At 41.2% G+C, this 12,503-nt stretch overlaps 1 protein-coding gene across 5 annotated transcripts in view; it reads right to left on the reverse strand.

The window, feature by feature from the left end:
• fam131ba (family with sequence similarity 131 member Ba) overlaps positions 1-8,763 on the reverse strand; it is a 29,699-nt gene extending 20,936 nt beyond the window's left edge. For 2 of the 5 annotated variants that reach the window (XM_055220693.2, XM_055220690.2), the window contains exon 1: positions 8,523-8,760. Coding sequence is in view for 4 of the 5 variants with exons in the window: in XM_055220690.2 (XP_055076665.1) it covers positions 8,523-8,550 (28 nt within the window). In the remaining variant the exon portion in view is untranslated. Of the gene's footprint in view, positions 1-8,522 lie in introns of all 5 variants that reach the window. The other 3 variants (XM_055220687.2, XM_055220686.2, XM_055220689.2) reach the window with 3 other exon arrangements.
• Positions 8,764-12,503: the final 3,740 nt, after the last annotated feature.

Here is a 12,503-nt window from a genome sequence, read left to right on the forward strand (position 1 = left end):
TTTAATACTGACTGAGTAAGGTCAGATTAAAATCAATGTGAAATCAAACTTTTATGCTCCTTATCTCATAATTATGAGACTTCAGCCTGGATTTCACAGAAAGGGTCATAAATATTTGACTTTTTGTCACTTATTTTGGGGCAATTGCCCCTCATTTTGATTCTACAGTAAATGTTAATGCTGTGAGAGTTTGCAATGACTCATTCAAAATGACAAACTAAAAATGACACGTGACCCAATTTTGAAAACATTTTGAGTGATGTGCCTAAAATTTGCCCTGTAACTCTCGAGGCTGCACAAACAACGTGTTTGACAAGAATAAGAAAAACATACACATATGGACCAAAACACACAAAATGTTTATCCCATCCCACACAGCCGATGTCTGTGCATGCGCTCTATTACTTCCTGTCTCATTGTATTCCATTTAGTTCTATTTAATTCAGCTCAATATCATTGAAATTGAGTCGAGCGCAGGCTTGATTCATTGGTCTCATTTACAGCAGTCCAGAACCACTGGTGTAATAGAATAATAATATTGTGGGGTTAATCACATCAAAACCGAATGTACCAGTACTCGCTCTATCTGAAGTTCACTCAAGACTAATTCGGATCTCAGAATGCATTAATTGAGTCTCGTGCATGTGTAAGCGAGCATGTCTTTTAATTGCTGGCCTCTCTCTCTCTTTCTCTCTCTCTATCCCTCGCTGTAAGTACAGAAGAGCCGTTGGGCCTTTGGGCCATTTCCTCAATCAACCTAACTCACTCTGGAGAGATGAAGCAGAGCATCTGAGCTCTGGAGGAGAGCAATAAAGGAGAGTGAGAGGTAAAGGGAGGATGATAGATTAAATGAGTTAGGGTAAATCTACTCTAATCAATTACAAAGGACACAGGATTGACAGACAGGTGAATAGACAGATGGCTAGATGGATGCATAGATGGATGAATGGATAAATGGCTAGAAGGATGGACGGATGGACAGGGATAAACAGATGGATGGATCAGATTTGCTAGATAGATCCTGTAGATCAACTGTTAGAGCATTGCATTAGCAAAGATCATTGGTTCCATCCTGGTTTGGCTGAAAAAATGTGGACTAAATGATGGATGGATTGATGGGTGAGTAGATGAATGGTTGGACAGATAAACAAATGGATGGACAGACAGAATGATGGACAGGGATGGATATATTTGATACAGATCCTGTAGCTCAACTGGTAGAGAACTGCATTAGCATGATGGGTTTGAAAAAATTTAGACTAAAGATGGATGGGTAGATAGATGGATAAATATATGGATCAGTGGCAGCTGATCCGAGAGGCACAAATTCAAAATATGTGTTCGGAGTGTCATGTGTGTTGCTTGTGTTTTCAAAATATGTGTTTGTTGCGTCATGTGAACCATGTGCATCACGTGTTTTGCCAAAATAAGTCCCTGCTGCCCACGCGTCAAAACCGTTTATGATAAAAGAGACGCCCACGTTCACAAAATACATGCAAGACACTCCCTTAACAGTAAACTCTGATTACACATGAAATTATGCGAGTATCTGGCAAACGCGAGCGTCTCTTTTATCGTAAACCCTTTAGACGCGTCTGCAGCATGCACATATTTTGAAATTACGAATCACACACATGACGGGTTACATATATGTTGTGATGAACTTCGCATCGAGCGCCCTTGAAAAAAAAAGAAGTCACCGGCCGCCACTGATATGGATGGATGGATAAATACATGGAGAGAAAGATGGATGGATGGAGAGATATGAAGAGTTTCGTTGCAAAACGAGATAACCACCGTTTTTTTAATTGTTCAGAAATCTCGTTTTTTGGTTGTGCATTCCAATTAATTTCAATGCAACTGCAGTTGGTTTGTTTTGATTTAAACCTTCATAACTTAAAAAATACAGCTAAGTAGCACCTGAAAAACAAAAGAATAACATGATAACATAATCCATTTTTTTTAATAAACATGTTTTGACAAAAATGTAAAAAAATGGATTTATCTCGTTTTGCAACGAAACTCTCCATATATAGATGGATGAATGGATATATCTGTCTGTCAATGCCTCTGTTAGGGTTGGATCATACGGACTAAAATTCATGTTGGTAATTTGGGGACGAATATGAATACGATTAATATCTCTGTATTTTCTTAAAAGTCGAATAAATATTTACATGCAAGTCAAAGCCTTAATTTGAGATGTCACAAACATATGATGAAAAAAATCAAAGACAGGGTTTTCCTCCCCGTTTTAAAAGATACAGTTGCGCAAGATGTAACCTGGCTGGTAACTTACGTCTGACCTCAGTGCACATTTCTGGCAAAGCTTTGTGTGTATATACAAAATGTATATATCGCCCAGTCTTGGCCTAAGTGTTGTTTGAAAAATAAAAACACTTCCACTCATGCAGGAAAACACACTGAGAAAATCCCCAGAGAAATGAAGGATAAGCCATTACTTTCAGGGTCGCTAAGGGCCACATGGCCACCGCGCTGTTTACTTGGCCCATCTACATTTATATCTGAGTCTGACACAGACCAATATGAAAGCTGGAGCCTAAGGGAAGAGGAATGAGATTTTTGAAAAGCCCAGTCAGATAAGATAAACAAATATGCATGTGACACAGACAAATGCACAATGCTGGGGTTAAGACCAAAGACATAAAGGACAATTCGTAGGCACCCAGCACAAGTCTGGTGGTATCTGCTCACATCACAGGAATAAAGGGATATAAAGCAAAGTTTCTGCCAAGAGTCCAATAGAAGAACAGCTGGACCATTAGACAATCTGGTTTGACAGATCTCATGTCCTAAAATGTTAGGAACTGTCACCAATCTTTAAGGCATCATTCAATTGCAAAAGACAGTGCTTGAATGAAAAAGTGAAAGAGAATGGGGGAGAGATTTAAATAGATTTAAATTCAGAGAAATATCATCCTGGACCTCTGACACACTGTGATGCTCACAGTGACTGATTAGGAGTGAAGTCCAAGAGGCTGACTCACCTTCAGTACTGAGCCAAAAGCACACGGACAGAAGGGGTGAGGAAAGGATAGATGGGGACAAACAGGATGAGAATAACAGAGAGAGATTAATGCATGAATGAAAGAAAGAGCGCGAGACAATGTGGTAAAACAAAGAAAAATAGAGGTAAAGAGATTAAAATGACCAGGGTAGAAAAGGGAGAGAACACAAATCAAAGAAGTCAGAAAAGGAGATCACAGTTATTGAGAGACGGCAGAGAGTCACAGTGAGAGCACAGTTAGAAAGACACAGAGGTCAGTCACAGTGAGAGACAGTTAGAAAAAAACAGTAGAGAGTCACAGTGAGAACACAGGTAGAAAAAAACAGCAGAGAGGCACAGTGAGAGCACATTAGAGAGAAACAACAGAGTCACAGTGAGAGCACAGTTAGTGAGAAACAGCAGAGAGTCACAGTGACAGCACAGTTAGAAAGACACAGAGGTCAGTCACAGTGAGAGTCAGTTAGAGAAAAACAGCAGAGCGTCACAGTGAGAGCACAGGTAGAGAAAAATAGCAGAGATTCACAGAGAGAGCACAGTTGGACAGAAACAACAAAGAGTCACAGTTAGAAAGACACAGAGAAGAGTCACAGTGAGAGCGCAGTTAGAGAAAAACAGTAGAGAGTCACAGTGAGAGCACAGTTAGAGAGAAGCAACAGAGAGTCACAGTGAGAGCACAGTTAGAGAGGAACAACAGAGAGTCACAGTGAGAGCACAGTTAGTGAGAAACAGCAGAGAGTCACAATGACAACACAGTTAGAAAGACATAGAGGTCAGTCACAGTGAAAGCCAGTTAGAGAAAAACAGCAGAGCATCACAATGAGAGCACAGGTAGAAAAAAATAGCAGAGAGTCACAGTGAGAGAGCACAGTTGGAGAGAAACAACAAATAGTCACAGTTAGAATGACACAGAGAAGAGTCACAGTGAGAGCACAGGTAGAAAAAAACAGTAGAGAGTCACAGTGAGATCACAGGTAGAAAAAAACAGCAGAGAGGCACAGTTAGCGAGAACAACAGAGTCACAGTGAGAGCACAGTTAGAGAGAAACAGCAGAGAGTCACAGTGAGAGCACAGTTAGAGCAAAGCAACAGAGAGCACACTTGGAGGGACACAACAGAAAGCCACAGTGAGAGCACAGTTAGAGAGAAGCAACAGAGAGTCACAGTAAGAGCACAGTTAGAGAGGAACAAATGAGTCACAATGAGAGCACAGTTAGAAAGAAACAGCAGAGTCACAGTGATAGCACAGTTAGAGCGAAGCAACAGAGAGTCACAGTGAGAGCACAGTTAGAGAGGAACAACAGAGAGTCACAGTGAGAGCACAGTTAGAGAGAAGCAACAGAGAGCACAGTTGGAGGGAAACAACAGAAAGTCACAGTGAGAGCACAGTTAGAGTGAAGCAACAGAGAGTCACAGTGAGAGCACAGTTAGAGAGAAGCAACAGAGTCACAGTGAGAGCACAGGTAGATAGAAACAACAGAGAGTAAAAGTGAGAGCACATATAGAGAGAAATAACAGAATCACAGTGAGAGCACAGCTAGAGAGAAACAGCAGAGAGTCATAGTGAGAGCACAGTTAGAAAGGAACAACAGTAAGAGCACAGTTAGAGAGAAACAACAAATGATAATAGTGGCAGCACAGATAGAAGACAGTAAGAGACAGAGAAAGATGTTCAGTTGCAATATGTCATGCTAATAAAACAATATGAAATAAATTGAGAGCAGCAACAAGTAACTAAGAGAGCTAAGTTATAGAGGAGGAGACAGCAAAGCACAGAGAAAGTACTAAAACACAGAAAGAGAGGGCAGAGTCACAAAGGAAGCACAGAATCAAAGAGAGAAAGCATTAGAGAACAGAGTATAAGAAAGAGAGCACTGTAACAAAGAGAAAGAGAGGTGCGAGTCACAGAGAGAACACAGATTCTAGCATAAGACAGTAGAGAGTAATAGAAAGAATGCACACAATAAAGAGAAAGAGCACAGCCGAAAGATCAGAGCCACAGAATTAGCAAAGAGTCACAGAAAAACAACAGTGACAGAGAGGGCACAGACTCATAGCTACTTTATCAAACATAATGACCATCAGGATAAAGTAAAATAAAGCACAAAACGAAAGCGACCCTAATAAAAAAAATGCAGGGACAGTGAAAATGAGATAGCAATTGAAAAAAAGAAATCCAAAACCGAACAGAACATATCACAGGTAAATAAGAATCAAGAAAATAAATGACAACTAAAAAAATAAATCTATGAATTGAAACCTTTTCTCTGATATATTGAGTATTATCACGACAAAGTGTAAATTATAAAATTGGTTGCTAATACTAACTAACTACTTTCTTGCAAGAGCTCCTTACCATGTTGGAAGCTGAGTGTATGCTGACCAGAAAAATTAGCCTAAATGACTAAACTAGTGTCACTGGATATAGAATGATTAATATCTAAAAAGAAACTTAAAAGGCACAACTGTTAAACTTCTGAGCTGGATAGTCAACCAGCAGTCTGTCTGATGAAGCTGGTTGACCTGGGAACTGTGGTAGGCAAGATGCCTTGATAGCATCCAAAACACAACATATGCTTGATGTTTCAGCAGGACGATAACATCAAAATGTAAAACTGTCTCAGTGTCAATCCCCTTGCGGACCTACAAGGTACAAATTCACTTCACATCTGAGAAATTCCTGTGCCTCCATTACCCTCTTTCACTCCCTCCCTTGTTCCCTCTTCTCGTCTGACTCATTCTTTGCAGTCTCTCTCTTTCTTTCTCTCTCTCTCTCTCCTGTTCTGTCCCCTCCCTCTCCAAGACTAAAATCTCTCAATCACCATAAGCCAGTCACCTTGAACCGTGTCTGTCACCACACAAGAGGGATCATACAATCACATGCAAACTAACGCACACACAAAAACTAAGTCTGTGTGTGTTTGTGCATGTGTGTGCGTGTGTGACAGAGAAAGAAAAGTTGCAGAGACCATCTGTATGTCAGCTTGTGTGTCCCTCTTTTAGACTTGAAATTAAATCAATGCAAAGAGGCATCCCTGAGTAACGCAATCACTCAGAACAAACATGCACATAGTGTAGCCCAATGCAAACACTGATCCATCCACCTGATGCCCTGAAATACAGCCGCCCTCGAAAACACACCCACGAAAAAGATCTCACATAGACAACTGTGACAAACAAATTCACGCTCACGTATCTATATGTGCTTGTGCATATGCATTTACTTATACATATGCATTTACATTTATTTAGCAGATGCTTTTATCCAATCATGCAGACTATATTTCAAGGAAAACACAGGGCATTTATTATAATGGAAAAAAGCATTTTTTAAAAAAAAAAGTATACAAATGGAAAGAGAAGAAATAGATTAGAAATCTATATTTCATTGAGTTTGCAACACAAAAAGTCATTTGTAATGCACTGTAAGCCACTTTGGATAGGTGTCTCCCGAATGCATAAAAGTTAATAGAAATATATTCCATCAACGCATCATTTCTCAAGATCTGTGTTTATAGTCAAGTGAAGTACAGAGAAGTATAATTTTAGCAAACATACTCACAAAATGAATTCACATGCTTGACAACATAACAATCTTAAAGAGGAAAGCCAATAAAGTGTTGTTTATGGCCAGTTAATGACATCTGCAGCAGGGTATTTCTTTGTTAATAATATGATTAGTTCATTGCATTCGCCCTTTACGATCTGCCACCAGATTCGAGAATCCAGTATTTTAGTAGTGGCCTTTAAAGGTTTCGGTTGCAAGGATTAATTAAACTCTAAAATTACACTATTCTGTTACAGTAGCATTGGTCCCCTTTGAACTTCTAGAGAGCACCTTAGAGTCTTAAAGATTTCACAAATCAGTCAGGCACATGTAATTATGTAAAGAATATGAAACGCATGACCTTATAAGTATGAAATATGCAGTAATTAAACTGCTAGTGATCTGTAAACGCTCTGTTGTGATGATCAATGTTAGTTTATTTCTAGCAAAAGAAACCCTTTGTGAGCCTGAGAGTCAAGAATAACCTAAATCAATATCCGGGCCTTGGATTTAGCCATTAAGAGCACCGGTGCAACATATCAACAGGGTGTATATCTACCCGGCTCACATAAAAACTGCTTGCTACACTTTAAGTCAAAGGGTGAGCTATTCCAGACCAGCATCAGGCACTTGACCCATATTATTTGAATGCACCTTCGCCCTCCCTCCTTTTTTTTCGGCCACTGTAGATTCTATTTATAGCCAAACACACTAAATATGCCATCCACGCTCCTCCCCAGAGGACCTATCGGGCATCCAACCAGTTACAGCTATAATAACTTTGACATATTTGCCTTTATCTGTGTAAAATCATTAGTTTCTGCGAGAGTTGATTAAATTTAGTTCTCTCAGGAGGATATAGATATATGGGTTTCCCTTTATAAGCCAATTTGTCCCAAATAGTGTTGCTCAATGGGTGGAGTATAGCATTAGCAATGCTAAGGTCATGGGTTCGAGCTCAGGAAATAGCCTATAGATACAGTATTAAAAAAAGAATGTACAGATTGAATGCACTGTAAGTACTAGGATCAAAAGCATAAATGGAAATATCTGACGCTTTTGATAGTGCTACAATACCTTTAATGCACTACAAACTCTTTTCGTTTCTGTGACGTAATAGCTCAATGACAATCAAAGGTCAAAGCAGCAGCGTTCGTTTATTTACCACAGGCTGCTCTGTTTGCGCGCCCTCACTAATGTAAAACGACTATTATTAGCATACAGACATACCTAAATCCATAAACACGGAGAAATGATTGTGCCTTTTTCTCTGAGGTAAGCAGAGTGCTGTCGTCTCATTAATACGGCAGGTTATTAATGGCGCCAAATACACCCGCAATTTGTCATCGGCACGATTGCGTTCACGCGCGTCCGCGTCGCTTGGCGGGAACAGGTGCCTGCCGGCACCGTTGACTTTGCACAATTTGACCTACATGTGAGGCGCGTCAGCCGGCATCGTACCTGAGCGTGTTTGCGCGGACCCTCTGGAAACAGTGAAGTTAGGTAAGTGATGCATGCATGCGAGCGAGCGCGCGGTGGACTCACACACACACAGCGCGCGCAGACCTGTTAACTGCTGTTTCTGACGTACGTGACCCAGCATGGTCACACAAGCAAGCTATTATTTCATGTATATGCACTGGGTCACCTTTGTCCCTCCCCTAAAATAACCACCAGCAAAAAAATCACTTTAGTCTTTGGTGTAAACAGCTTTACAATGCACATGGACATCAATTGCATGCACACTGGCATTCAGAAGCACCACCTTTATCCCACAAGCAGCGTGTCGAATCCCTGTCACAGCTTGGAGGACAAACAGCCTTTAACCAAAATGTTTCCATAGAAACACACACGTTGAGGGGGGATGTGTGTGAGCATCGGCTATCACTCCACTACCCCGGCTCCTTTCAACCTGTAATAGAGACACGGAATCAAATGAAGAGAGTCTTACTGATGGTGCGGGAGCCGATGCAGCCCATGGTGTCTCAGCGAGGGCCGGTTTGTGAACAAGGACGAGCCACCCGCTCAGTAGACATTCTTTCCTGCTCTCTCCCTCCGCATCTTCTTCTTCTTCACGTCTGACTCTCTCTCCTTCTGTCTCAGTAAGGCTGCATGCAAGCGTGTGTGTGTGTGTGTGGCTCCAACACACTCGCCGTCATCCACCCTCCCTCCTTTGCCTCACAGGCACCTCACCTCACTCTCACCGGAAAGATATCTGAGTTTAGTCAGTCACTAAGTCAGTGTGTCTGTGAAACGGTGAGAATGTGTCTGTGAAATCTGGCTTCATGTGCTATCATGCATCTCTTTGCAATCAATGCCATTGGTTATGCTATCGAGATGATGACATTGAAAAATGTCAATGACAGCTAGAACGAATAGCTACTGGAGCAGATCAAGTTTTTGTATATACACACACGTTTCATTTGATCTGAAGTTTTAGATCATTTCCTGGACATTTATATCAATATCTTTTAATTCAAGTCTCTTCCCTTTCTCTCTTTCCATTATCATTTGACAATGCAGTACATCTGTCTCCCCACCCGATTTCTCTCGCCCCTCCCTCTCCTGTTGCACTCTTCAAAGCATATCCACAAACATTAATTTATCCCTCCTAATCTCTCTTCTCCACTCTCTCCCTTTCCCACCCTTCAGTTCTCACCCTCTCGAGTAAAAATCGAAGAGTTCAGACATTCGGAAAAGCCTGTCTCATCTTGTTTGCTTGTCATGTCTGGTTGTGTTTGCGGAGATCCGTAACATTGAATGTAACCACATACTGTTCAGATTGCACATGCACACTTGAGTGAGCCAGAAAAGGTTTCTTGCTATACAGATTCTGTCCCTGCATGCACCCAGCACTGCTGGAGGAAGAGGAACCTTTGAAGAGCAGTAGTGAGGGCTAACCCGAGATATGTGCTTTGAATCGTATTAAGGGGGTGTGAGACTGAACAGCCTAAATTAGTATTCCGGAGGAAGACAGAAGCAAGGAGAAGAGGAAAGAACTGATGGCAGATTTTATCGAAGAGGTAGTCAAACAAATGCCAGGGCTGACTGCTTTACCCTTCCAAAAAATTTATTTTGAAATGGACAGCAATCACTTGTTTGTCAGTTTGATATATTAGATAAACTGTTAAATGAGTGATTTGGGATTGGGGATTCCCTACAGCAATTACAGTGCATTAAAGGACCCCTATTACCATTTTTACAAAATGTAATATAAAAGGGGGTCCCACACCTGACGAGAAGCACCGCGTCGTGCCATGAATCTAAAAACAGAACACAGTATTTTCTATGAATGTACACAGAATGGCGGCGCCTTTCTTTGTTCAGTCGAGAAAAAAATATGTTTTTTGAGGAAAACATTGCAGGATTGACTTTAATAGAGCCCAGCATTTAGTGCTTGACTCAACACTTAACAGTTTTTTTAGCGGAGTTTCAAACGACTGTGAACAGTCCCAGGCGGGGCATGTGTGTCTTGTCTAGCGAAACGATTGTCATTTTTGACGATAAGAGTGACAGATGTGCGCTTTTGAAGCACAACTTCTCGTCTAGATCCGGTCGTGATGCGCTAGCGTGACCCGACGCAATACGTCATCACGTCAAGAGGTCACAGAGGACGAACGCGAAACTCCGCCCCAGTGTTTACATGTGTTGAGAAAGAGGACCGTTCCTACGTTGTTGTATGTCAACTGATACTAATTAATGTCTTTGTGTCAGTTTATTGTTTACAATGGTCCACAAATGTGGGTTTTATATATGTAACACGTGACCTCCCTACGTCACTATGCATTTACGTTAGGTCGCGCTGGACCGGACCTAGACGAAAGTTGTGGTTTAAAAGTACATATTTTTTATTTTTCTTGTCAAAAATGACAATTGTTTTGCTAGATAAGACCCTTATGCCTCGTTTGGGATTGTTTGTGGTCCTTTGAAGCTCCGTTGAAAAAAACTGTTAAGTGTTGAGTTAAGTATTAAATGTTGGGCTCTATTAAAGTCCATTAAAATTAGAAAAATCCTGCAATGTTGTCCTCAAAAAACATAATTTCTTCTCGACTGAACAAAGAAAGACATCAACATTTTGGATGACATGGTGGTGAGTAAATTATCTGGATTTTTCTTTTAAGAAAATGGACTAATCCTTTAATGTCCACTTCCGGTGTAAGATACCTCAAAGTTGTGTTAGACAGGACGCGACGTGGCGCTTCTCGTCTGGTGTGCGACCCCCTTAAAGGGACATTAAGTAGGATTTTAAGTATTTTATTAGTCAAAATCTCTTTATTCATAAATATTTCCTCGTTGGTGTCAAATGACATCTGCGCTAGAGAGCACTATTCGTTTGAATGCAAAATACAATTTCACCACTAGATGGAAGAAAATCCTACTTATTGTCCCTTTAATGGCGCTTTTCCATTGCATAGTACCCCACGGTTTAGTTTAGTTTGGGTCGGGTCAGCTCACCTCACTTTGGCGTGGTTAGCTTTTCCATCGAGTTTAGTATCATTTCGCAGTGGGAGGGATTATAGGCGTGTCGTTATATTTGCGCTGCCTGCTGTGACATCATACAAGTGAGAGCGTCGTTGTATATTCCAATACAGTTATTTATTTCTCAGTCCACCACAAAATTAAAAATTTACCACCACAAACAGATATTGCACATCGCGTTTATCACTATACATCTGTCTCACATGACAGTTTCTGTACAAACACCCGCGGCGTCAGCCGACGGTGCTCCGTGGAGCCTCATTTAGGTTGCATTTAAGCATATATAATCCTGACGTGCTCGTCGCAAATGTTCCGCCACAAATTGCAAGTCTGGAAAAAAACTGTTATGATGTCCCTGTTTCTCAACCTGTGGATGTTTTTCATTGCTAAATGGGAGTTTGGGAACTTATGGCAGAGCAGATGACAACATGTTTGCTCGAGACAGCGCAAGCTAGCATTGAGGTAAAGCTAATTTTACATTATAGGGATGATGTGATTCTCTCAGACCAATCAGTGATCTACAGTGTTTTCACGTCACGTTTGGTATCAGCTCGGGTCGCTTGGAACCCCAACCGAGGTGGTACGAAAAAAAGTATCGGGTACTACGTACTGCACCCAATGGAAAAGCTCCCAAAAGTAAGCTGACCCAAACCAAACCGTGGGGTACTATGCAATGGAAAAGCGCCATAACTCTCAGGTGTGCCCAGAATGTGTCTGTGGCGTTTCAGCTCAATAAGCCCTTTTTTTTGCATGTCCAAAATGTCCTATTTGGGTGGGAGCAAAAACACGCTATTTTCGTGTCTGTAACTCTAAACGCAAATGAGCTACTTTTTTCTCACTTCCTTACCAAAAGAGACAGTGAGCGCTTATAGTTAAAATACATACATCTGAGTATTATAAATACATTCTGAGACTATTGAGATACATCAGACAGCAGGCTTTAACAGTGTGATGTCACATTAACAAGGAAATCAAAACAGCGTGCACGTTCAAATTATTTTGAATGTAGAAGTGCAGCAAGCGCGCTCAAATAGAGAGCGATGTGGTCACGACACGCTCTTTTATCCAGGTGCGTAGGTGCTGCAACGATTCGCAAATGCTTCAACTTTTCAGAATGCCGTGTCGAAAGTGCATTGTAAAAAAAGAGGAAAGCTTCACGGTCACGTTTTCGGCACAGTTTTACTGTGGATTTACACCAGACGCGAGTTCAACGATTTGCGCGAGTAGATTACATACAAAGTCAATGCAAAGACGCAATCAGACGCGTCCTCGCGTGGGGCCATGCAGATGACGCGATATGGGTGGCGCATTTACCGCGAAAACACGCGCTATTCGCCTCAAACGCATCTTCGCACAAGTTGAAAATATTAAACTCAAGCAAAAAATTTGCCTGAAACGAAGTTCAATCCCGCGAGTAACGCGATGCCACGCAGTTGGTGGGTACGTAGCATTA

This window comes from Misgurnus anguillicaudatus, chromosome 20 (genome assembly GCF_027580225.2).
Source record: "Misgurnus anguillicaudatus chromosome 20, ASM2758022v2, whole genome shotgun sequence".
In the NCBI taxonomy this organism is placed as follows: domain Eukaryota; kingdom Metazoa; phylum Chordata; class Actinopteri; order Cypriniformes; family Cobitidae; genus Misgurnus; species Misgurnus anguillicaudatus.